Genomic DNA, 27,666 nt, shown 5'->3' with positions numbered 1-27,666 from the left:
TGCACGGCAGCCTTTAACAATAGCCTTTAATCAAATGTGCTTCCTGAAGTGGATAATATTCCTGACAGCCGTGATTGGCGCGGCCGCTCGGTGCGTCACGTGGTGCGCTGTGCGCGTGCACCGCGGTGATGCCTGTCACTCGTGTCGCCCGTTAGCAGCTCGCGCCCTCAGCTCGCGCTCACAACTCGCGCCGCTCGTCTTGGAGGAATGGCCTTGAGCTCCAACAGCAGCACTAATCTGACCAACCAGTTCGCGCAGCCCGCGTGGCGCGTGGCTCTGTGGTCCGTGGCCTACAGCACGGTGCTGACTGTGGCTGTGTTTGGAAATGTTATTGTTATTTGGATTATCTTGGCACACAAACGGATGAGGACAGTGACAAACTACTTTCTCCTAAACCTGGCGTTTTCAGACGTGTCCATGGCAGCTTTCAACACGCTCATCAACTTCGTCTATGCTGCGCACGGAGACTGGTACTTTGGAGAGGTCTACTGCAGGTTCCACAACTTTTTCCCTGTCACCGCTGTATTCGCCAGCATCTACTCTATGACTGCGATATCCATGGACAGGCAAGGGCATCTTCAGTGTTGTATTTTTCATGTTATGTCATTTTTTTATTGTGTAAATGGTAAATAAAGATGTTGTTCCATAATATAATAGATTTTTGTTAGTGCAAGATACATGGGCAGTGTCTTAGCCGTCAGTACACAGCAGTATACAATATAACAACTTTAGATTCCAGCTGGACATGGCAGGCGACAATTCTTTTCAATTTGTAAACAGGCTTAGCTTTTATTTGTTTTCAATTGCACAGAGGAATGTCACCACAGAATAATGTTAGAACCATCTCAGTGACCATTCCTTTTTGTCCTGTATTGTGCAGAACAGATCATCCTGATCATCATGATCAGTTTAATCCAACAGTTTTGTAAAATCTGATTGTGCTGCAGGTACATGGCCATCATTCACCCCCTGAAGCCTCGTCTCTCAGCAAAGGCGACCACCGGCATCATTGTGGTGATCTGGACTCTGGCTGTCGCTCTGGCTTTTCCCCTGTGCTTTTACTCCACCATCAGAGTCTTGCCTCGGAGGACCATCTGCTATGTGGCGTGGCCCCGAAAGGCTGCAGACCCTTTTATGTGAGAGTGCACAACAGACACACACTCAGAATACTGGCAATGTTTCTGCTAGTCTTAGGTCATCTGTGACTCTAGTATTTTACTACAGTGATTATGAAATGAGAATGCAAAGTAATTAATACATGTGGCCCATGAATCTGACGATATGATACGTATCACAATATGCCTGTCATGATTCAGTATATCATCATTCCGATTCCGATATTAAAACAAAGGGCGATATATTGTGAGTTATCAATAATTACATATAATATTATGATAGCGTACACTTTGACGAGGACAAAATATTAGGAATTAATCAAGAGAACAGTAAATGAAACTGAAAACACGATTTTAAAGGTGCATTGTATAATTTGTTTGTCTCCTGCTTCTCTCCATGGAGGTGTCCCTAGAATGTTCCACAGTATGGAAATAAGCTTAAGAATCTCCATGGAGACTCGCAAGACAAATCACAGGTTAAATTTTTGGAGAGGCAACCACTCAGTACAGAATACAATTTTATTGTATATATTTTTGAGCCACAAATAACTCCTGTATTTGAATAAATGCAAGACAGATGAGTTTAATGCACTGTGGACAACTGAAATCAGAAAAGTTACCCTGTGCACCTTTTAAAAATCGATTCAGACACATTTCAAATTGATATGAGAATCTCACAAGAAGTATCATGATATAATCACTGAATAAATGTTTTCTTCCACCACTATTATTGATACAAAATAAAAACATTGTCATAGGCTCCTTGTATGCTACAAATGATTGTTGAGAATGTTTTGCTTAATGTAAAACTGCACATATTTGAGTTGAGTTGTATCATTCTAGCGCAAGTTTTGTCTTCTGTCTTTGCAGGTACCACATCATAGTGACTGTGCTGGTGTATGCTCTCCCTCTGGTGATCATGGCCATCACTTACACCATTGTGGGCGTGACTCTGTGGGGGGGAGCCGTCCCTGGAGACTCCTCTGACAATTACCACGGACAGCTCCGCGCCAAAAGAAAGGTACAAAGGACATATATACAAGCAAACATCGATCATTTTAATTTTTTAGTTTAAAGACGACAAAATTGGAAGGAAAGTTGATGTTTAAGTGCATGACTTAGACAAACTTTACTGATCCGCAACAGAAATTACTTGGACACAGTACCTCACACATCACATTATATGATAAAAACAAATAGAAAAAAATATAAATGGTAATAATAAATTCTAAAAAAGTAGTAAATAAAGCAGAGACTGGTGTCAAATAAGGTATAATATTATATTATTAATTTAATATATTTATATATTAATATTATTAATTATATAAATATATATGTACAAGTAAAAAATTAAGTAGAAATAAGATAAATAGAAATAAAATAGAAAAAAATGACTAAGTGCTATATACGATAAAAGATAATATTGAAACTCATTTATGCCATTGACACAGTAGGCCTAAATGATCAAAACTAGTGAAAAATTTTTCTAAATCTAAAATATTGTTAAATAATCATGAACTGCAATAAATAAACGGCAGAATGAAATATTTTAATACTTAGTTTGTATCTGTAATGAGTCAAAGAAGTGATTTATTCAAGCTTTTATGACTTAAATCTTCTCATATAGCCAAAAAAAAATGCAATGCAAAGAAAATGTACACAGGATAAATATTGACCCCCCCAAAAAATATTGTTCCAGCTTTGACAGGCCGAGGCACAATACTTAGGGTCAAGATTTACATCAGCATGTATGAATGAAGTGCTGCAAATACACCGGATTTAGCTCAGCATTAGTTTCCATCCGTAGTCCCGTGAAGTGTGAGAGGTCTTCTAATTAAAAGGACCGTGTGACCCCGTTACAATGTGATTTTCTTCATCAAATATAATAGTGGTGTTTTACTTCATTATGCATGTTTGCTCTGTGTCTCTCTTCAGAGCTATGCCCCTGCTATGCTCATCCTTTTCTCCATTAAAGGGCTTATATTATGCTATTTTCTTATCTGTTAGAATGTTGTTTCCTCATGAAAAAGATACCTGGAGTTGTGTTTTGTTTCATTCACACATTCACACACAAACCCGGCATATTTAGGCTTCTAGAGTTCTTTCCTCAGACTGAAAACACTCTCACTTTGGTAATACAGGAAGTGCTCCACTGTGTTTTTAAACTCTGTACACCTTCTCTAGAATCATTTGGTTGCTTTCAGACTCGAGACTGACAGAAAATTAAATTAACCAGGTTTCCAGGGGAGACTCAGGAGCAGGTAAGCAGGCGGAGAGTGTAGTCTTGACTCAAACTGGAAAAACAGGAGATGGAGGTAAGTATTAATATTTAGAAAAGGTAAGTAGCTACAAAAAGTTGAAGTCGGTGACTGAAAAATCACCATCTAACAAGACGGAACAATCTGGCAGCTGCTGTCTCCAGAGCTGAGGGTAAAAGGACTCAGGCTGGATTGCAGACTGCATAGAAGTGGGTAGATGCAGGTAAAAACTGCCTGCACACACAAGAAAAGGAAAGAGCGGAGCACAGAGGAAGGAGTGTCACAACCAGAGGCATGACAGAACTAAAGGTAAAAGCTAGCTGTTAACTTGAAAACTACTGCTTCATGAGATCACAAGGTGGAATAGAGCATCTTGAGCTTTGGAGATGTACACAGACTAATAATCAGACATGTGTGAATGAAACAAAAAACTACTCTGGTTTCTGAGAAGGTAACAGCATTATAACATGACTTAAATCTCACAAGAGTCCATTTTGTGTAATATAGGATGTTTAAGGTCCTTTTATTCTGAACATTTCTAACTTAAAATCTTCTCATTGGATCAGCATAGAAACTGTAGCATTGGCAAACTCACACAGACAGCTTTTGCATTAAGAGTGGACAGAGGTTTCTTGAGGTCTGATCTTATTGCAGAACCATATAATATTAGGGTCAGACTGATGAGCATGTTTAGGCATATTTATCCATTCATTTGGCTGTAATCGGGCTTTGGTCATCAGAATCAGTGCATTTTAGCCACAGTCAGCGCAGGATTAAGGTCATCACAGCTGCCATGACATAATACTGTCAATGTGGCTCTGGATTATTCATACAATCCATTGATATTGTCTGTAGGTGCAGGTTATACAGCAGATTATGGTGACCTGCCTCAAATCACTTTTACATTGAGTTGTTTGAATGCACCATAGACAAAAAATTTATGTTAAAGGGGGTATTATGTAAACTTTATAACATGGTAGAAAGATAAAAAAAATAATTATGTTCTTGTCCTTCATCAAAAACATGCTTGAAGAGGTTTTAGACGTCATCCATGTATGTTTTATAGTATTTTAGAAATCTCATGTTACGCAGGGATGTAACAACAACCATAATATTGTGATATCGTATCGTCAAAGTTCTCACAATAAAAGTCTCTACTTAAATGAAGAGTTATGGTGCAGCAATAGCTAAACAAAGACAGAGGGAGCTACATAGACCATGATCCTTTGCTCCATTTCAACGCAGACTACATATACAGAACATATATAGAAAGTGCTTAGAAATAACATTTCTAAGCATGTTTAAGTCCATAGTTCTTTGGATTAAGTCTTGTCAAGACATTTTAAGAGGAAAAAGAAGCATATTAACAGTTTAAGCTGTTTAGTCTCCACAAAATATCACAAAAATATCATACCATGAGATTTATATTGTGAAAACATCGTACAGAGAGATCTGGATATTGTTACATTCCTAATCTTGAGCCTTCTCTTCATATTATGAACTTTTCCATGATATTGCAATAAAGATTGTGCAGTGAGGTTCATACTGTGACAATATCATATCATGAGACTTGGATATTGTTTGTTTTTGGCAAATTTAGCCTTTTCAAAATAATGAAAGGTAACACGGTGATCTAAATATGTTATGTGTTATCAGTTAATACCCCATAGAAGTAAGATGCTGCCTCTTTAAATATGTTTTTCCCTTCAGTTCTATTTTCATTGTACTTCTAAACTGTATGTCACAACGTATTTTGAATTGCATATAGAGAGGCACAAAACACTGCATATCCTACGGCATTTGCAATTCACATGAGCTCAGAAAATTTCATCAAAGACTGAGATTGCAGGCTAAATTGATGTGGGCTGAACTGGATTGAAAAAGCCTTTATTCATTGAGGTTGAAGATCTTTAGTGGACGAGAGCTTTAGAAATGATGTAATCTTGGGCCAGTCCCATTAACACCCCACTGAGTCACATTGTAAAGAGCTACCTGAGACCTGCTGCTCCTATTGCGTCAACGCCGACCTTTCTTTTTTTTAACCTAAGTGCTCAGGCTGCTTTGAAAGAAACCATCAATATGATCGAAATGATTCAAAACACACCAAATAGCAGTGAGTCAAGAACAATGAGCACTCAGAACACAGCATTGTTTTTTTTCCACTGGAGACGTTGTTCAAAAGAGGGTCAAAATATAAATATAAATGGGAGCTTTTATATTGAAAACATCTGAGTCATTATCTGTAATATTATCCAGAAGCCTTTTATTTTGGTGTATATAGTTTTAAAGATAAACAATAATGGGAATCCTTGGAGATATTTTATTTTTTCAGTTTTTCCTGCAGTAATCTTCTTATATAATAGACAAGTAAACATAAAGCAGTTATGTCCCCATGGCCTCTTACGCTAAATCAACTTTTCAGAGCTTTTAACCATGTTATAGTTGTTTTCCTTCTCATTTACCCCCTCGGAGTGGCTATATTTGGAGTGATTCGTGCATGTTTGACATTAGACCCAATAACAGACCAATCGGGTGCCTTTGTTCCCAGAGGTCGCTCCCGTTAGCACTGGCAACAGGTTTGGTTTGCACCGGACTGGCTCGTTGGTTGCTATGATACTCACGGTCGGAATTCCAAATATGGATCTCGGCTCCAATTTCGCCTCTATAACTGCCAACCTCGATGACTTTCATTTGACTGGAGCCGATCGTTACGGGTGGCGTCACACTCACTTAGCCGACTTCTTTGTGCAGTCTGTGATTTACAGAGTTCATATCAAATCCTGTTCAAATCTTTCACTTGTTTTATTGAATGAGTCATTCAATTTCCCAAAGACTGGGCTGCAAGAGATTTTTTTGGGGTCGTCTTGAAGTGCATGTAGGTCAGTTGAATGTTGAAAAGAAAAGCAACTTATGAATTCCTTTTACTGCTGGTTCAATTACTGTTTTTCATTGTTTAAAACTTGAGCAATACGAATTGTTCAGAGAGACACGATCACTCAGTCAACAATAAAATAACCTCATTAATGTTCAATAATGGTCAAATCCACCTTTATTTTGTGATTTACGACTAATATCTATGGAGTTGGGTCGTGAAGGTTTCTGACTTTTAAATTATGGGTCCTCAGAAAAAAGGCAAATCCTGTTAAATGAAGTATTGTCTGGGTGTCCACAGGTGGTGAAGATGATGATTATTGTGGTGGTGACATTTGCCCTCTGCTGGCTGCCCTACCACGTCTACTTCATCGTGACGGGTCTGAACAAAGATCTGGGCAAATGGAAGTCGATCCAGCAGGTTTACCTCAGTGTGCTGTGGCTGGCCATGAGCTCCACCATGTACAACCCCATCATCTACTGCTGCCTCAACAGCCGGTCAGTTGCCTCTTTGAGATGAGATCATAATACTAATGCTTTTTTGTTTTTATGGTTTATTTACTTCATTCATAAAGTATAAAAAGACAATAACAGTGTCACATCAAACATATGAAAAATTAATGAAAAGGAACAGAAAGAAGAGTCATCTTATGTTATCTGCCCCCTTTTCCATACAAAACATCAACACTGATAGTTACTTTAAAACATTTCAAATCAGGACATTTCAGTTCAGTCACAATGATTAATCAATTGCAAACAGAAATCTTCACTATTATGCACAACAACTTAGATTTCTTTTTCATATTTACATACACATTGCACTGGATTTTATGTTTTTTAAATGCCATCATTGGACTTGATTCTATTATAACTTTGTCAAGACTATTCCATAAGTTAACTCCTTTCACGGCGATGCTTTGCTCCAAAACCTTGGTTCTGAATCTTAATTTTTTTAAACATATAGGTTCCTTTTAAATTGCAGTGGCTTGTTCTCGTCTCAAACAGTCTTTGAATATTTACAGGTAATACATTGCACTTTGCTTTACATTACTTTGAGGATACTTAATGTGTTTTACAGTACAGTGATATTTTTTAAACTTTTAAAGAAGACCCATTATATAAAATCAACTTTTAAGAGCTTTTTATAGTTTTCCCCCCACTATCTACTCACCTTTTAGCACTTTAACATTTCAGCAGTCTTTAAGTTCATACTTTCAAGACAAGTCTCTCTCGGAGCACCCCCTCGTGCTGCTCCTGCTGCTGCAAAGTGTCAATATCTATGTGAGTGGAGACGAGCTAATGACCAAGAGCACCACAAAGGAAGCAGATGAACAGGGTCAGGGGCACTGGTGGAGGTCCCATAGGTCCCACACCACTCACATCTCTTGACATCAGCAACAACATCACCCAATCAGTGGAGAAGGAGTCAGAGGGTGAGGTGGAGCACAGAACCACTAAAAATAGCCAGGTTAGTTAGACAATCTTCCCGTGTTATCTGGACACATGTACTGGAATCCTTTTTATACGCTCTATAAATATGAACTGTATTAAGGTTAGTTAAGTTACATACACAAGTAAATTAAAGGTCCGTGTTAAACAAAATTGACTCTTCTGAGCTTTAAGTCATATTAAAATGTTGTTACCTCCTCAAAAACATACCTGGAGTTGTGTTCAGTCTCATTCACACATTTTGAGTTTGAGTAACCCTTTATTATTTGTCCATCTACATCTCCAAATCTCAAAATGCTCTGTTCTATCTTGTGATATTATGTAGTGGTAGTTTTCAAGTTAACAGCTACCTTTTTACCTTTTAATAATCATAATCATCATAATAATAACCATAATCATAATAATCATAATCATCATAATCATAATCATCATATTGTAATCATCATAATCGTAATCATAATCACAATAATTGTAATCATAATCATAATACATCTGACTTATATAGCTCTTTTTTGGACACTTTAAAAAACAAATAAGTGGGTTACACTTACAGTGACACTGTAGAAAATGGGGGAATCATGGAGGGAATGCCAGTTTGAACAGGTGAGTTTTTAGAAGTGATTTGAAGTGCTGCAGTGAGTCCGAGTTCCTGAATTGGATTGTGGGAGTGAGTTCCAGAGGAAGGGGACGGGGGCTGCTTTGTCCTGATGAGGGCAGTGAGGAGGTTGGTGTCGGCTGATCTTTTGCCTAAATTTAAACTTAAATTTAATCAAATCTAAAATTAAATTCAATCAAAAACAAGTTCTGGGTTATGCTGAGTTTATTTTTTGTTCACTATCCATATGTGTCCATTCATAGTTTTGTTACCTTCTGCGAGAATTTACTAATAACCATGAAAATAAAGCCGAAAAATGATAAAGTGTGTCCAGACGTTTGATCGGTAGCATATTTCTCCATTTCAGGCATTCTTACATTTTATTTTCTATTTTCCAGATTCCGAGCTGGATTCAAGCACGTCTTCCGGTGGTGTCCCTTCATTCACGCGTCCAGTTATGACGAGCTGGAGCTGCAGAATAGGGGTCTGCGGCCGGGGTACCAGAGCAGCATGTGCACCAGCATCCTCAGCAAAGACAAGAGCGTACGTATCCACGGAAACAGGCTGCGCTTAGACTCCCAGACCTCCCACTCCATTAGAGACAGCTAGCACTTACAAAGCTCACAGGGTAAAAGGACGTCAATCATCATCAACATCTTAAAGGTCCTATATTACACAAAATGGATTCTTGTGAGCTTTAAGCCATGTCAGAGTGTTGTTACCGCATCAGAAACATACCTGGAGTTGTTAGTATTAGTTTGTTTATATTGCTCTGCTCCATCTTGTGATGTCATGTAGTGGTAGTTTTCAAGTTAACAGCTCCTTTTACCTTTAGTTCAGAAGGTATAGTGACTATTTGTCAACGAAAACTAACAAACAAAAGCGGTGAGCAAACTCAGAACTAAACATGACTCAAATAAGCACTTTTGAGCACCATGGGCATGTGGTTTACGCAGTGAAGTAAAAAACAAAATCACTGTCCATGTCCATGTCTGTATTTTCCAAGATTTATTCCAGTTTTACAGGCAAACAACAAGGGTACATGACAAAGGCCTACTTACTGCCTCTCCTGACCCACCCAGGTGCACATTGTTCTACCTGTACCACCCTCTTTTATCCCCTTAGTGCCCCGTGGATTAAACCAAAACAGAAAAGATGCTAATGTAAATAACACCAAATTAGACTACACAAATTAACATAACATAATATTAACATAGCAAAAATGTATTATACAAATTAACCAGAACTAAATTATCATACTAATTGACAAAGAAAAGTAATAAACTAATCAACTACAACTAATAAACAAAATAAGTAAATGGTTCCTACAGAAGGGACTGGCAACTCCAGGACAAAAATGATCCAAATGATTCTAGTGAAGGTGTATGGGTTTTAAAAACACAGTGGAGCACTTCTGGTATTACCACATGACATCACAAGGTGGAACAGAGCCTAAATATGCAGCCTTTGTGTGTTAAACATGTGTGAATGAAGCAAAACAAAACTCCAGGTATGTTTTTGATGAGGAAACTACATTCTAACATAAATCTGAAAATAGCGTAATATGGGCCCTTTAATGTATTTATTGTGTATTTGCCATGACATCAATGGTGAAGTCTTGTGAATGTAACTGAGATGTGAACTACAACTGAAATACTGTAATTAACTGTAAAATGGTGCTTTATTTATCTGTATAAGCTATTGATATTTTGCAGCTGATAGCATCACTCCACCAGGAAATGTAGACAACAACTAGAGGTTCTTTCCTGTCTGAGGCTGTGTTAGACTTTAGTAGTCCGAGCTTTTATTTTAATGCAATCTAACGAGAAAGAGCTGAAGAGCTGTAGTTGGAACTACAACAGGTGAGTTTATTTGTGCTTCTAAAACTAAATCTCTCACACTTAAAAACACTTATTAGAGTCACGAGCTGGTTAGTCTTAACCAACACCTAAACAGGACCATGAACGCTTGTACTGATCACAGGCTCCTGAAAATGTGTTGTGTAAATCCATTTTGTATTGTTTTTCTTGAGTTTTCAGACCATTTTAAAACTTATTTGCAGTATTTGGTAACGTGTACATTTTGACACCATGGTAACTGCTGAACATTCCACTATAGAGATGCATGTAGAACATCCCCAGCATGATTTCACTGCAAAGTATCAAATCAGCTTGAATCTGCAAGTTTTATTGTATTTGTGTTATCTCTGGTAAAATGTATAAAAAATGTATAAATACAAAAATGAGCCTAAGTAACCCAATTTACAGTACATGTTGTATAAAAAAGCATCTACTAAAAAAAACTAATTGCATTTATATAATGTAGATTATTTCAGTATTGAAAATATTTTTGTGTAAGAATTGAAAAGCATGTTACTGACATAGTGGTAGAATATAGACACAGCCTTGTTTAGGCTAAATGCGGGTTGGTTTTTACTCATTGGTTCTCTCTAATTTAAAAGATTATTTGTGATTATCTATTCGTGCCCTTTGGTACAGAGAGATGAAGGCCTGGTGCTCTCTGTCCTTCGAGTACAGACTGACCCACAGACTGACCCACAGATTGTATGAGACTGACTGGGGGAAGCGAGTGTTTAGTTCTGCTTCTCCCAGAGCTTAGAATACCTCTCAATCTGAACTGAAGCTTTGTGAGTTGTTTTTTTAGGGGTTTATCACTGTATTTTACAAAACAAAGAGCGGGAATCCAATGAACATTATCTGTTCTTGAATGTAGTTCTTTTCAAATAATTTATACTGTTTCTATTTTAGTGCAATTGTGTAAATGTTTTTTCATGTGTGCTGCAGTTTCACTTTGACCCATGTCACTCTTGAAAAAGAGATTTCATATCAGTATCATTTTTTTTTTAAATAAAGGTTAATAATAAAGTTTTAAAAAATGTTATATTACAGAACCAGACCAGTGCTGCTCACAGTTACCATCATATGTTTGATTCACTAAAATGGTTTATCCCTGAATGTAATTTTCACAAGTGCTTTCTGTTGTTTATTCTAAAGGATTGTGCCAATACAGCAGTGTTTCAGTTAACTAAACCTTAAATGTAAATAAAATTATGGACAAGCGTTTGGATCATGTTGGTCATATTTTTTTATTAAATGTACATTTGTTGCTGAGGTGATAATATAACTACAATCAGTCACAAACTTCGAGAATTATAAAATGGTTATAGAAATGTTGTAATTACAAAGAATAAAATCAATTAAATGTTTTGACTAATGATCTGTCTCATTTCAACTGATGATGAAAAAGGATGGAGTCAGAAGTACCAGGAAAAGCCAGTGGGGGGAGCTGTCAGCACACCTATAGGAGAAAACACACGTAATAAATTAGACTAAAAAGTACCTTCTTAAAGTGCATATAACAGGCTGGACTACTAATTTCTCCAACAGCATTATATTTAAGATTTTACTAAATATTTTGCCAAGTTATTTTTACTTCCTGGTATGAAACAGGCAGCAAGTATGACACATAGAGATAATTCCATAACTATTACCTCAGCCATAATGCTAAAAAGGGTTGAAACCTGTTCAAATTACAGTGTCTTTTTTTTCGTATTTTTGTACTTTTCTTTTCAATTTTTTTGCACACTTGCACACTTAACTCATGTAAATACATAACCTGCTATCACAGGTACTGAACCAAACTAAGCACTAATTAGAACAACATGAGCCTGGCTACTGCGGTGAACAAAGACAACGAGACACACCCAAACTGCATTCAGTTCACTGGAAAAAAAAAATGACACCGGAAAAAACATGATCGTAAAGTGTTGATTTTAACTAGGCGGTGTGTGAAGTGAAGTATTTTAAGTACACATATTTTCAGCAAAGGAGAACACTGTGTTATCCTTTTGTACTGTAGAGCGACATTTATTAAAAATACAAAATGCTGCTCATACAAAAAATAATTATAGCTTCTGATAGGACAGTGAAAAACATTATAAAGACATGTACTGACTCAGGACCACGAGTCTGCAATAAATCTATCTATCTGTCTATCTGTCTGTCTATCTATCTATCTATCTATTAATCTGTTGTTTCGATCAGTAGCTCTTCCTCAGGTTTACTGGCTGAATCATTGTCACTCAATGATTACATTTTGGGAGTAACTGTGCAGCTTTTGTCTCATTTTCAACAATTAGAATAACAGACAGTCACACAACATTGCACAGAAAATGCTGAGATAGATAGATTTGCTATATTTATTTATATATAACAATTTATATTTTTTTCTTATTATAATATATTGTGATGTGTGAGCTACTGTGTCCCATGTGGAGCAATAAAGTCTGTCTAAGTCTAATTCTAAGACAGATAAATTACGTTTTTCACTTCTGTCCTATCAGAAGCTATAATTATTTTTTGTAGTAGCATTTTGTATTTTTAATAAATGTCACTCAGCAATACAAGAGGGCAACACAGTGTTCTCCTCTGCTGAAAATATGTCTACTTAAAATACTTGACTTCACACACAGTCTAATTAAAATCACCAGCCTTTATGATCATATTTTTTTCCGCTATAATAGACAGTCTTACCTTGAGAAGATGTAGCAGTTGTGCATGCTCTTCATTTGTGAATGTTTTAAAACAATCGAAGTGAATGTGTCTGGATCTTTTACAACCCTGACGTCTTCCACAGTGAACTCCTCAGCTGGAGAAATGAGAGTCACTGACTCCTCATTGCAAATATTCTCTCCAAGATCTGCGGAAAAGCAAGTAGTGATGCTTAAAATTACTTCGTTGTTTAGGTCTCTTTCTTTCAGGATCCTCTCCAGACTTGGATAGCCAATCCAAAATCGTCCAAGTCTCACGGTGGAACCATTCTGAGCGATGAAGTCTAGGTCTGAGAAAGAATACACTGTCTTACAATTTGCCAGACCACTGTCAAGGTGTTTAATGGAGTCCATCAAGAGAAAATGTAGAGATTTATAGTTAAAATCTTCATAGGTTGTGACATTTGTTCCATACTCGTACACTTCATAGTTCAGGCTCAGTAAATAATGGTCATCTTCGATAATAGTTCTCAGTGCAGTGGTATGTTGCTTCAGTCCTCCTGGGATCAGCTTTGTGCAGTCGGAGGACTCGGCCTGGAGCCATGCTTCCCGGAAACTTTTACTATTGTTGAGTTCTACTTGTAGAAAATCTGAGAGCACAAACTTGTTCAGAGCGTCTTTAGCACATCCTTCATACATGTCGTCTACGGCATCTGGGGCCATGTCCAGGGGGATTTGTGCAGCCACCTTAAAATAAACCAGAAAAGCACTGCATATATTTAGAGAGATCTTTTATAGTTGTGCAGTAATAAAAGTAAAAATAATAATATACTTGCCTTGATGCAGAGAGTCAAGGTGCATAATGCAGCAAGAACGACATACTTTCCGTCCTTCATTTTAGTTTTCTAGAAAAAGATATGTATATTATGAGGTAGCCTTATCTTTTATGTTTCCATGAATATCTCATTGCTCTGCCTGGAATGTTCCACAGTGTGACATTAAACAGCTCTACCTTACATTTATTAAATTACCGGTGGTTTTACAACTCAAAAATACATATAAAAAACAAGCATTTTGACAGGCCTCTCCACAGATCTGACCTGTAACTTGGTCTGGTTTGGTCTCCATGAAGATAAGACAGGTTTAATGCCATACTGTGAAACATTCCAGACAAAACAATAACACCTCCACAGAGAAAAAGCATTTGATAGACCCATATTTCAGATAACCTATCGCTGTAAAATGAAACAAAAACACTTACCCAGAATCTGTAAAAGACAAAATGAACTACATCAAATTTATACAGCGCATTTGTTCTGTATAGTGTAGCGGAAGTAAAAAAAAAATAAAAAATCTTTCCGAGCAACTCCTTTCCTGTAGAGAGATAAGCTTCAAGGACCAGCCTCACAATCCAGAACACCAGTGTATTTTGTGTATTTTTGTAGGACTGTTGCAATTAAGTAAAAAAATATTGCTTTTCTTATCTCTTATCCTAATATAGACTCATTAAAATATGTTTTTCTGAATATATCAAACCGTGTATGTGTGTGCGTGTGTGCCCACGTCTGCTCTTTGACAATGCTCTTTTCCGCTGCGAGGTCTCCCCTTCCTTCCCCCCAGTAGCCGTTGTTTATTGTTAAGGATGTGATGAGGGAAGCAAGTCAGCTGGGAAAACTCATCTGGAAAAATGTACCGTTTAAAAATGACCACACATGCTGCCACAATAACCAAGAAAATATCAGTGTTGCATCCAAAAACACTTGCTACAAAGACCAAGTTATTAAAAACAACAGAGTGGATACAGAGACTAACAAAATAAGTAAGTAAAATGCGCTTAACATTTTTTTCTTTTTGTTAAATATACATATTTTGAAGGTCTCCAAGTATCAAGACTATATGTTGTGCTTTCTTAGGTTTTAAAATGTTCAAAATAAAGCAACTCAAAACTCACACTCAAAAAAAAAAAAAAAGGAAACTGCAGAATTCTTTTACAAAAGACCATCTGTGCCATTATAGCTGAACTAAAGTAGCCCTAGAGAGAGTTATTTTAATATGTGTATCCATGTGTGAACTCTGGTGTGCACAGAGCATAAACTTCACACATTATTATAGATCCATGTTTTAGGTACAGCGCGCGCAGCAGAGACTGCACCGGAAACACGCGCACTGCGGTTTCCTGTTTGAGGAGGAGCGCCAAAAAGGAAAAACACATGATTGTTGTATCGCTTATTACGCTTTTAACTGCTTACTTTGTGTGAGTATTTGTGTTGGTCCCCATTTAGATGCCTTTGCCAAATGTTTTTGTTTCCAATCAATGCTCCGCAGCGCGCGCCAAAGTTCAAGAACAGCTAAAGATTACGTTATAACGCAGTCGTAAACTGTAAACAAACTATTATATAAACTATACTTGTGTATGGGGTTGACCAGTAATTCACCGTTTCCAGTGACTAAAAGCTGCTGCGGTTATTGTTATTAGATTGTTTAGTTGTTAACTTATAATTATAAACTTGTATTATACATGAACAGTGCTAACTAATGTTCATCGGTTGAATGTAAAATGTTTTGATTAATTAATTAATTATTGCATCTTCCAGAAAGCATCTGCAGAAGGACACGTTTAGTCCAGACTAAGATTATCTACAGGCTGCAACTGTAGTACTTTTTTGACAATGACAATGTTCATATTTGTGACATTTGAAAGGCCTCACCATGAAAAAGTGGGAGGATCGCCTGAAAAAGGTGGAGCAGCTCGCTCGGTCTTTTGAGAAGAAGCCACTGACCTCAGGCTACAAGCCGAGACTGTGGCCATGCCAGCCTGCATCTGTGTGGAAGCTCTTCCCCCGGCAGAGTATGGCCATTCAGTTTGCACAGACTTGCAAAGAGGTAACAGTATTGTCCATAACATAAGCACCTGCCTTTCCCATATGTATGGCAGAATACATGTGTGTGGATGTTTTATCTGAAGGCGGTACATGTCTTTGCACTGGAAAAAGAGATGACGTCGCTTGGGCAGAGGATGTACCTTGTTACCAGTTACAGTGAGCTCTGGCATTACTACAGGTGTGTATGTGGATCGTCCATCACTGGGTTTAAGGTCATGATGAGATACTAACTCATGATTGTGTTTTTTTCTGAATGTCAGAACTTACCCACAGTCTCTGATGCACTGCTATGAAGTGATACCAGAGGGAGCAGTTTGTAAGCTCTATTTTGACCTGGAGTTTCACAAGCCTTCAAACATTAGGGCAGATGGCAAAAGGATGGTGTCTTTACTTATTCAGGTAGCTCATATTTAACTGCCATGGCAAACAAAGTTATGCCTCATCCTATTCTCTGTAGATTTAGATTACAGCACATAGCACTAACATTTGTGTTGACAGTACGTGTGTGCGAAGCTGAAAGAGACATATGGGATTGACTGCTCTGCACAGAATGTCCTTAATCTGGACTCAAGCACAAATGACAAGTTCAGTCGTCATCTCATCTTCAATCTCCCAAACGCAGCCTTCAAAGACAACATCCATGTTGGTATGTTCAGTTCAATCCTAATGCTATATCCTAATACTATTTTTCTATGTGCTCTCTTCTTGCAGGGAGATTTGTTCATAAAATCTTAGAACCTATTCGAACCAAAGGCTGCATATCTTCATTGCCAAAAAACAGGTTAGCTTTTTTCATTGAAGAGACCACTTTCTATGCTAAAATATAACTTTCAATTACAATATTTTGTAGCTTACATGAAAAGGATCCAGTAATGATTGCTGATAAAACATCTGAAGAACCACAGACCAAAAAACACAAATCTGAAGGCAAAGACCTCAGCTTCCTGCTCATTAAAAACAAGAATGGGGAGGATGGCATTTTTGTTGATCTGGGTAAGTTTTCAAAAATTTAAACTTTATTGATTTTCTGTTACCTTATTTAGTGGTGATAGTGTTTTATTTTATATATTTTAAAGGAGTTTACACAAAAAACAGAAATTTCCGCCTTTACAAGTCATCAAAGGTGGGTAAAAATGCAGCTTTTACTGTGGCAGAAGACAATAAATTCACACCAAAAACCGAGAAGGGTGTTTCTGTGGAACAGGGAATATTTCTGGCTTCATTAGTCTGTAATATCAGGTATCTGTTTTGAATATAAGTTAGCTAATCATGGTTGTGTATCAGAAACATTAAAACAGTTTGTGGATTTTAAGTTTTACAGGCCAAAGGATTCTTACCTTCTCAGAAAAGACTGAAGCCAATCAAACGGGAAGGAGCCGGCAGGGACCAGCTTCAAGGAAAGGTAAGGTGACTAGGAATTTGTGTTGTACACTTGACAAGTGTCTATATCTATATTTCCACAAGGGGGAGACTCAGAGCTGTATTACTTTAAGTGTTGGTTAAATTTTGTAAAAATAAGCCTGTCAGGATAACCCACTTTAAAGCTATTTTGCTACATTTGCTAATACTGAAACTACTTAATGCCAGTGACACACTAACAATAACGAAAGAAATAACCATTAAACCATTTTTAAATAGACAGTGTCATTAGAAGGCCTGAGCTGCAAAAAATGAATAGCAGAATGAAGCAATAATTGCCTGTAGAAGTTACTTTTTCAACCCTCTACAGCTCAAATCTTACCTTATTACAACAAAAATACCCCAAATCACCCCACTTTTACAGAGACATTTTACACACGATAAATTGCCACAAAATATACCGTTCCAGCTTTCATGTATTGAACACTCAGTCAGCACAGTAATAAATGTATTTCTATAATTATTTAAAAAGTAAAACAAAGAAATATATATGTTGGAATGGCATTCACATTTAGTTGTAAATATTGAATGGGGGTGAGAGTAAATGAGTGTTTTTGCTTCTTCTCATTCCCTTTCAAGCAAGCAGTGCATTTTCTTTTCTACATATGTGAATTGAAAAATGCTGACATTTCCTTGTGCTCTGCATATGCTCAAAATAAAAACAATCAATCAGTTGTGACAGACCTAGTTGCATCTATACCCATGAAGCTATAATTGGGACTTTTATTGTCATGCTATGAAACTGAATAACTTAAAGTACAATCATCCCCACAGCGTCTCCACTTTCTGGCTGCATGTCATCGCCTCATCAAGAACTGGACCAGTTTGTTTTAACTTTGGTTCAAAAAGATGGTATCGAGGGAGGTATGTGTGCGGTGTACACTGTATGTTTGTATACAGGAGAATAAGGATTAAAATTTTAAAGAAAAACAATTGTAAAAACAATAATGTTGTAAGATTAGAGCCAATTACTTATTTATAGTCTGCCTAAGAGGAATAACAAACATACTGAACTGTCTTTTCCATGTTTCCATGACAATAACCTAACTTTAATTCACTTAAAGGTGCAATGTGCAACTTTTATGGTGAACAGTCCTTCATCTGTTTGTCTTCATGGAGATGTTCCACAGTATAGTATTAAACTTATTCATCTTCATAAGGACAAGCAGGTGACACCACCAGGCCAAGTTACAGGTCAATTCTTCAGAGGTGAGCCAACTCAATGTACAAATGCACGCTTTTCAAGGTGTTTCTGACCAATAAAAGCACTGATAATCAATGACATGCAAGACAGATGACCATACTGTGAAACATTCATGGCAAAGCAATCACATCTCTATGACACTAGCAGGTGATGGACTCTCCACCAGGAAAGTTACCCATTGCACCTTAAATATGGAAATGAAACATCCAGCATTGTGCTTTTTGTCAAACTTTAACTGTACTCTGTGTCCCATCTAAAGGAATCAGGCGATGGCACTATTTCGCAGCTGACCAGTTGCTGGTTTATGACATCGCCAACTTCCGCTGGTGTGAAAATGTGGGCAGATTTCACAAAAGCAACAACATCTTGTATGTACTGTTCATGTTATGGCTGTTTACCTGTGTGCCTCACTGTTCTGAGCATGTGTTAATTTCACACTCAGGATTGTTGTGGATCTCAAAGAGGAAGTGTGGTATCAGAAATGCCATGACCCTGACTGCAAGAACTTCAGATCCCCGAGTATGTCTCCTTTCAGTATATTACGCTATTTGTTTCCTCATCACAAACATACCTGGAGGTGTGTTTTGTTTCGTTTACACATTTAACACACAAACCCTGCATATTTAAGCTGAGTTCTTCTCTCAAACTCCTTACACCTACACAAGAATCATTTGGTAGATTTCACCCTTTGAATTGACAATCTCTACTGAACTAAAGGTAAAAGACAACAATGAAACAAAACACAACTCCAGGTATGTTTTTGAGGAGGCTTGTTACTATGAGGTTTCTCCTTTGTGGTATTTACAGGTTACCCACTGCCACGAGAAATATGCATAAGTTATCTGATTGAACTGGTACGTTCCTTTTAAACAACTGACCCCCAAACTTCTTGTGGTAATGACTCAAACTTTGTTCAACAGGATGAGGAAGACCAGATGTACTTAATGGATGACAGCGGCAATATTGAACTGAGCCAAGGCCAAACCAAACAGCTCCCTCTGGCCCAGATGGACACAGAGCAGCCAGAGAAGAAGTCTGCAGACACCTGGGACAATACACAGGACGACCAGGACTTTTTGGAGAGTCTAGATGCCTTTGAACAAAACAAGGAGCTTCCAGATGAGCTACTTTTGAAATGTATGGATGATTATGACTCCCAGTGAAGAGGGAGGATTATCCAAAAACGAATCCACAAAAGTTAAAATAATATAGTGTTAAATTATTAATAAGTTTTGTGCAATGTGATAATTGTTCAGAATGCTTTGATGAAGAATGTACAGTTTATATACATTAGAATGATACAGTTCTATGCTTTATTTGTCTGAATTATACCATTTTAATTTAAGTGTTTTTGATTTGTTAATGAATCGTCATTCTGTCTATAAAACAACTTTAACATGATTTGGGGTGTGTTAAAACTTATTTTGTGAAATTAATGTTATTTAAATCACCACAAAATAAACATAAACAATGTAATGCATTGTTATTACAGTTATAAATGTGGTGTGAAGTCCTCAGTGGTAAAGCAGCAGACCAAAGTGTCACAGTAAAGAGTCACTGTATTCTGAAAACTACAAAAACAGCTATTGTAAATGTGACGAAGCTGCACCTGTTTATACTCATACATGGTCATACATGACTGATCTTAAGAAGATTAAGAAGACAACTAGAACTCAGAAACAATCAGAAAGCCATGATTTTTTTTTTTTTTTTTTTTTACAAATGTTTTTATTAAGAAAACTAACAGAAGCCAAATGACATGTTTCATAGTGGTTTTTGGTAAATTTTGATTGCAGAAGTTGTATATCCAATGAAATGTGTTGAAAAACAAAAATGGGGCAGATTTACTTGTTTATTTAGTGCACTAACTTCCTCTAAGAATCTTTAAAAAGGTGCACTTTGTGTACAACTCTGTTTAATACTAACAATACAAATACAATCTTTTTCAAGATGGGAACAATAAAAATGAAAATGTTTTCATGAAGCAGAACCAAATAATTCATGATTTTAGCAGATTTATTAACAAGTATCATTCATAAATAGATAACCATTAATCTGTTTATTTATTTACTGTATACACCAGTATATCTGTGCACCCACTGCTATGGAAAATCTCACTTCCAAATAAATACTTATTCTAAATTCATAGTACATCTGAAACCCCTGAAATGGTAAAAGTGATTCAACAGCAATAATGATATTGGTAAATATCTACATTTTAATGTTAGCGTACATGGCATCGATCTGGTCTCTGAAGTGGCTGCGTAGTTCAGCTCTCTTGGCCTTTAACGTGGGAGTGAGGAGACCATTTTGAACAGAGAACAGCTCAGGATGGAGGGTGATATCTCGTACCTACAAACAGAGACACATGATTAGAAAAAACACAACAGGGAGGCAATGGTTGCACTATGTAACTATGGTTGGGGGGTTGGTCACCTGCTTGTTTCTATGGAGATGCCATTGCTCTGCCTAGAATGTTCCACAGTATGACATTAAACAGCTCAAGCTTACATTTACTCAATTACAGATGGTTTTATAGCTCAAAAATACATAAAAAACAGACATGATGACTGTGCCTCTCCACAGATCTGAGCTGCAACTTGGTGTGGTTTGGTCTCCATGAAGATACAACGGTTTAATGCCATACTGTGAAACATTCCCGACAAAGCAATTACATCTACATGGAAAAAAAAGCATATGACGGACCCTCCACCAGAAAAGTTACAGAGCGCACCTTTAAACTCTCATAATGATTACTGTTACTATTACACATATAAAAACAAATAAGAGAAAGCACCAACAACAGAGAGTTAGGTCTATCATAAAAAAATATAGACAAAAAACGACAATACACAAACTAATTTATGCAATTGACACAATAAGCCTAGAGCAGATTTAAACCACAAAAAAATATTCTAAAATTACAATAGAGATCGATCGATATGGGTTTTTTCATGGCCGATGTTGATAATTGATTGTTTAGAATACAGAGCCAATAAGTTCTGCCGATATTTTTGGGCCGATATGTGGCAAATTATGTATTTTGAATTTAAAACAAAAATCCCCCAAGGCCTTTTTTTAACCACAAAGCTATAAGAGATTTGTATAGTAAGGTTTTGTGCAGTTATCTCTTTGTATTGTAGAGTCATAAATTTGAACAATCAGATTATTCCAACTCTAGTGTGTCCTGTGAGGAGCTCTGACATTGAAGGTCTTTTCTGTATACATTATAACATGCATTGTATATTTAAATATGCATTCTTCTTATTTTTATATACTTACTTACTATGAACCATATATTATGTTCTTAATAAAAGATTGAATCGAATTGTATTAAAATGCTAATATAAAACCTTGTGTGTATTTTTTAGGCAGAAAATTCACCAAAATACTGCCCTTAAAATTAAAAAATCTGCCTCAAAAATCTGCCTCTACTGAAGATTTAAGGCCGATAAAGTCCAAATATCATATCTGCCCATCTTTAATGTACAATATCGTAAAAAAAAAAATCATGAGCTGCAATAAGTAAACAGCAGAATGAAAGACTTTAGTACTTAGTTTGCATCTGTAATGAGTCATAGAAGTTATTATTCCAACCTTTTAGGGCTAAAATCTTATCATATGGCCAAAAAATAACCAAAAACCTCACAGTAGTGCAAAGAAAATCTAAACATGATAAATACTGACCCCAAAAACTATTGTTCCATCTATCCTATACTGAATGATAAGTTGATATAGTAATTATCGTGACAGGCCTAGGGATTTGTTTAAACTTTCATAACAATTACCTGTTCAAAAGACTTGAGCCCAGCCTCTTTTCCCAATCTCAAGATGTCCTCTAGAATGGCCTTCTTCACCTCCTGAAAAATATTATGTTTTTTGGTTTCATATCGAGCAGTGCATTTTTACATACACTGTTATAGATGTTACCTCATCAAAAACATACCTGGATTTGCGTTTTGTTTCATTCACAAATGTCTGAGTAACCCTTGTTTATTGGTTTGTCTTAGACTTAGACAAACTTTATTGATCCACAAGGGAAATTATTTGGACACAGTAGCTCACACGTCACAATAAATATAATAACAAAGAGTAAAAAAAATATATATAAATGGTAATGATAAGTTCTAAGTAAGGCAGAAGGCATAATTGAATAAATGTATATGTACGAGTCAAAGTAAAATAGATAAATAAGTATAAGTACAATATAGAATTTCAGCTATATACAAGAGGTATCTGCATCTCCAAAGCATAAAATATCCTGTTCCACCTTGTAATGTCATGTATTGATAGTTTTCCAGTTAAGAGCTACAGCCTTTTACCTTTTGTTTAGTAGAGATTGGCAATTCCAGGGCTGAAATGATCCAAAATGATTCTAGTGAAGGTGTATGGAGTTTAAAAACACAGTGGAGCACTTCCTGTATTACCAAATGACATCACAAAGTGGTACAGTTTTCAGTTTGAGAGAAAAACTTAGTCTAAATATGTAGAGTTTGTGTGTTAAATGTGTGAATGAAACAAAACACAATTCCAGGTATGTTTGTGATGAGGAAACAACATTACAACATAAATCAGAAAAAAACGCAATCTAGGCCCTTCGAAGAAAATATTAAGTTACAAAATTTTTAAGCGAAGTCTTGAAATCATCTTGTGCCTCAGTGTCTCGCAACATCCAGTTTGTAAACTGCTGTTACAAATTACAATATACCAACCTTGCTGCTGCACAGTTCAGAGTAAGACCCCTCTATTCCCTTTTTCTTCACCCATAGAGGCAAATAGTCAGGATCCGGGACAACTATTCCAACCAAACAAGCCTGGAATAAATAAAAAAGACAAGGTAAGTTAGTGAGTAGCTTCCCCAAAAGTTTAAAGGTAAAGTTAAAGTGAAAAACTGACCTGCAAACTGTCTCCATGTACGAATATTTGTGCAACTGGGTCACTACGATTATAAACTGTTTCAATTTTCTCTGGAGCAATATATTCTCCTTGAGCCAGCTTAAAAATGTGTTTCTTCCTGTCAATAATTTTCAGAGTACCGTTCTGTAAGAGACAAATTCACGTTAAACACACAATTTTTACAAGAGAGAAATAAGAAGAATCCACATCCACAGCCATTAGTAGCCACAAGTAATAATAAAAAAAATAATAATAATAATAAAAATAAAAATAAAATTTATTCAACTGAGAAAAAAAAAAAAAAAAGGATGTGCTTACCGGAAGCCATTTGCCAATATCCCCCGTGTGTAGCCACCCGTCCTGGTCGATGGCCTCTGCTGTTTTTTCCGGATCCTTTAAGTAGCCCTTGAATACATTTGGTCCTTTCACACACACCTACAGCAAAGAAATTATTATTACAAATACATGTTTCATCTTTTCATCTGGTGCCCATTGTTTAATATGTTCTAATGGCTCCATCTTGTGGCCAAATCCCTACACTGCAGGCTAGAGGGACGCAGATTCATACATTTGTTGATTTGTTGAGATTACTGGCAGTACAGATGAATAGAGTAAAACCTGGGCCAAATACATAAGTTAAGATTCACTGAGTACGAGACGGTATTTTGCCTTGGTAATTTTAATATGATTATTTATATGGATATGAAACTCTGAATTCTGTAAGTGAAACCTTTTGTAGCTCACCTCTCCTTCCCCATTGGCTGCCAGGTAGTTCATTTCTGCCACATCCACCAGTTTCACAATATTACAGGGAAGAGGAGGCCCCACATGTCCTGAAACAACATATAGAACATTTTTAAAATTATAAACTGAAAATTATGTTATATCAAAAACATGATAACATGAAAATTTAAATTTCAGGTACAATAACATTTCTAAGTCCTCCTAAAGAAGTGATCTGATTGGACAATTCACTTTCTCCATCACAAATGACCAATTAAAAAGTCTGATTTTAACTTTTATAAACTCTTAGGTAAATTTACACTTTCATAAAATAGGTATTCAGGTATTCAGTATTACAACTATAACCTCACATTAACACAGACTTAATATTATTTATTGTGTGTGTGTGTGTGTGTGTTAACCAAAAAACACACTGTGGACCTGTGTTTATTATTAACTAGTTTTAGATCTATTCTACTTCCTGTTCAGAATTGCAAAACTGATCCTGCTGACATTTCTTTAACCTTATATCTATGATTGAGGGTTTGAATATTTTGAAAAATCTCAAGTAGAACAGAGAAGTGGGTGGAGAGCGTGGGAGTGAAGACAGAAATTTTCTGAGCTCTCACGCAAGACAACACAGCACATCTGTTTGGTATTATAAACAGCCAAAACAATATTTAACAATTCTATGTAATAACAATATAACTAATACTCAGGGTTCCCTCTCTTTTTCACTGATAACATTTACAAACTTTTCCATGACTTTTTCATGACCTAAAGTGAATTTTCCATGACTTTGCAGCACCCTACATGAATTAAGCTAATTTTTAGGGCTAAAGATGAAATGTTAACCCTTCCACTCACCTTATGGTCTGGTATTATAGTTTTTTAATGTTCAAAATACTGTCAGTGCATTTATTGTCGTCTCTTTTAAACATTCAGACATATTCCTAATAGCCTAACAGACCACTGTAGTTGCATGAAAGAGATACTAAAATTCCATGACTTTTCTAAAACTTCCATTTAATTTACACACTTCCATGACTTTTCCAGGCTTTCCATGACCATGGGAACCCTAAATACTGCAAATAATAACTTATTTCATGATTCAAAGCAGTTGATTTGAGATTATAGAAGTGATTTGGAAGGGCATCTGTTTAAAATCATCAAACTGATTTACCTGCACTCCAGTCTCCAGGCATCGACATAGAGCAGCCTGCTGTGCATTCAGTCTGTCCGTAGCCTTCATAAAACTATAAACAGCAGGATTAGCTTGACTGAAAATAAAAGGAAAAAGTCGTGTTTGTAATAATAATAATAAACAGACTGACCTGACAGCCCAGAGCAGCTCGTAGAAACGTCAGGATGACCGGGGACACCGGTGCTGCTCCAGTGATCATCATCCTCACCCGACCTCCCAGACTCGCCTGGAAAAACAAAAAGACAATTAAAGGGCCCATATTATGTTATTTTCTGATCAATGTTATAATTTTATTTCATCCTCACAAACATATCTGGAGTTTTGTTTTGTTTCATTCACACGTTTAACACACAAACCTGCATATTTAGGCTTCTCTCAAACTTGTTGCTTGTTATTTTTTAATTTATTTTATTTATTAAAATGCTTAGGGATTTATTTATCAAAATGCTTGGGGATTTAGTAATAATAAACTGTTGAAGTCGATATGACTGTTTCCTTTACTAGTTTCATCTCTGCTTGTGCAAATACTTTTAAATACAAGTCAAAAGTTTGTACACACTTCTCGTTCAATGTTGTTGTTGTGTTTTTTCTGTACTTTCTATATTTTAGAGACATACGGAAGACAGCAAATATATGAAGTAAGATATATGGAATTATGTAGTAAAGAAAAATTTTCAACAAAGCAAAGCGTGGATACTTTGAGGATTTGAATACACAATAAACATACAAAAAATGTATATAGTTAGAAGACTTATTAAACTTTATTCCTTTGTCATATAATTAAGAGGAGGGGCTCTTTTGTCTCTTCCTCTCCTCAAACTAAACACAAACACAGATCTGCTGATCCTACCTGACCAGTCCTCCTGTTGAAATACAGAAAACACTCTGTTCCACCTTGTGATGTCATGCGGCAATACAGAAAGTGCTCCACTGTGCTGTTTACTTCATACACCTTCACTAGAATCATTTGGATAATTTCCCTGGAACTGACAAACTCTCCTGAATTAAAGGTGAAATGTTGCTGTTAACTTGACAACTACTGCTTCATGACATCACAAGGTGGAACAGAGCACTTTGAGCTGTGGAAATGTAGACAGACTAATAATAAAGTGTTATTCAAACATGTGTGAACAAAACAAACAAAACAAAACTCCAGGTCTGTTTTAATGAGGTAACAACATTATACCAAACACAAACCAGTAAACATATTCTAATATACCAAATAATAATAACCGATATATAATCTATTAATATTTTGTACCCACCTGTACTTTTCTGAAGATCAGCTTGTCCCACATGCTGTCTTGTCTCACCACACCATTGCGCAGTTCAGCTTCCTTCCTTCTAAAAGCAAAGTCTAAAAGCCATCGTTTCATTGGTGTGTTTGCTTGACTGAAAATCTGTGGAAATTAGGAGCTTTGAATTGAATGTTTTTGGCAAATAGTAAAAGAAAATACATATAAAGATATTTGTTTTACCTTATCGAACATGCGGTTTAGAAGACGAGGCACAACAGGAAACACAGTTGGCTGAAGGGTTTTCAAATCATCCATCAAAAGTCTAATATCGCCCTGAAAGTACCCAATACGCCCTCCATGGATGAGGACAACAGACTAGAAAAAAGAAAATCATTTATTTTAAAAAATAAATCATAATTATTATTTTAAATGCGCATATTATTATTATTACTATTTTTTATTCTCAAAATGCAGTTTTAGCCGATAAGACTGTTTTCTTTATTAGTTTAATCTCTGCTTGCGCAAATATAGATATTCACAACTTTTAAATACAAGTCAAAAGTTTGGACACACATTTCTCATTCAATGTTTTTTTTTTTTTCTGTATTTTTACTACTTTCTACATTTTAGATACATACCAAAGACAGCAAATATATGAAGTAAAAAAGAAGTTAAATAACTACTAAATATTTTTCGACAAAGCAAACTGTGGCTACTTTGAGGATTTGAATATAAAATAAACCAAAAAAAAGTATATATATAGAAGAGTTATTTAACTTTTTTCCTTTGTTATATAATTAAGAGGAGGGGCACTTTTGTCTCATTCTCTCCTCAAATTGAACACAAACACAGATCTCCTGATCTTACCTGACCAGTCCTCTTGTTAAACTGCACTGAGACTGAGACAAACAGTGTAAATGTGCAGCAAAACTTGAATTTCTCTCAGGATCAATAAAATATCTCTCTTTCTTTCTCTCTCTCTTTCTCTATCTCACTCTCATCTCTTTGACATTTTCTGTATGTATAAAATGTAGAAAGTAGTTAAAAAACATTACTTACTGCAGAGCTTTGTAATATGTTTTTTTTTAATCAATGTAAGTATCATGCACATACCTGTACCACTCTTTCAAACATGTGAGCAAGAGGCAGATAGGACACATGAACATCACTGACACTCAGCGTGCATTGAACCTGCAAAAACACACAGAGCACATGCACACACTGTACCTCCACGACTCTCTCAAACATATGGGCCAGAGGGAGATACGAGATCAGCACTTCTTTATTGCTGGCTTTGAGTGT

The 27,666-nt window shown here is 36.3% G+C and overlaps 4 protein-coding genes across 4 annotated transcripts; 2 read left to right on the top strand and 2 right to left on the bottom strand.

Annotated features, from left to right (window-relative positions):
• Positions 1-207: 207 nt before the first annotated feature.
• On the top strand, positions 208-8,931 carry tacr3l (tachykinin receptor 3-like). The gene is given in 5 exon segments (XM_055158281.1): positions 208-566; positions 948-1,142; positions 1,986-2,136; positions 6,546-6,742; positions 8,687-8,931. Coding segments are annotated over 5 exon segments (1,113 nt in total). The 3' UTR covers positions 8,898-8,931.
• A 2,444-nt stretch (positions 8,932-11,375) lies between these two features.
• Positions 11,376-14,212, bottom strand: si:ch211-145b13.6 (GPI-linked NAD(P)(+)--arginine ADP-ribosyltransferase 1). Its single transcript, XM_020930601.2, has 4 exons — positions 14,060-14,212; positions 13,635-13,703; positions 12,842-13,545; positions 11,376-11,606 (listed from the first exon to the last, which is right to left on the bottom strand). Exons 2-4 carry the CDS (start codon positions 13,692-13,694, stop codon positions 11,537-11,539), a joined length of 834 nt encoding a protein of 277 aa, XP_020786260.1. The 5' UTR covers positions 13,695-13,703; positions 14,060-14,212; the 3' UTR covers positions 11,376-11,536.
• Positions 14,213-14,313: 101 nt separating this feature from the next.
• On the top strand, positions 14,314-19,704 carry primpol (primase and polymerase (DNA-directed)). Its single transcript, XM_055157966.1, has 14 exons — positions 14,314-14,617; positions 15,500-15,681; positions 15,764-15,858; positions 15,941-16,079; positions 16,179-16,326; positions 16,392-16,461; positions 16,531-16,673; positions 16,757-16,919; positions 16,994-17,082; positions 17,874-17,963; positions 18,563-18,671; positions 18,746-18,822; positions 19,111-19,157; positions 19,224-19,704. Exons 1-14 carry the CDS (start codon positions 14,446-14,448, stop codon positions 19,464-19,466), a joined length of 1,767 nt encoding a protein of 588 aa, XP_055013941.1. The 5' UTR covers positions 14,314-14,445; the 3' UTR covers positions 19,467-19,704.
• A 296-nt stretch (positions 19,705-20,000) lies between these two features.
• acsl1a (acyl-CoA synthetase long chain family member 1a) lies at positions 20,001-27,666 on the bottom strand (the record flags this gene model as incomplete). The annotated part of the gene is made up of 11 exons (XM_055158493.1): positions 20,001-20,655; positions 22,092-22,163; positions 23,016-23,117; positions 23,200-23,343; positions 23,518-23,634; positions 23,944-24,032; positions 25,106-25,178; positions 25,257-25,352; positions 26,392-26,526; positions 26,605-26,739; positions 27,478-27,666. Coding segments are annotated over 11 exons (1,293 nt in total), but the record flags the coding sequence as incomplete, so codon positions are not given.

This window comes from Boleophthalmus pectinirostris, unplaced genomic scaffold (genome assembly GCF_026225935.1).
Source record: "Boleophthalmus pectinirostris isolate CB_2022bp ecotype Guang Dong unplaced genomic scaffold, ASM2622593v1 HiC_scaffold_22, whole genome shotgun sequence".
NCBI lineage: Eukaryota > Metazoa > Chordata > Actinopteri > Gobiiformes > Gobiidae > Boleophthalmus > Boleophthalmus pectinirostris.
This window is presented reverse-complemented; position numbering and strand designations above follow the sequence as displayed.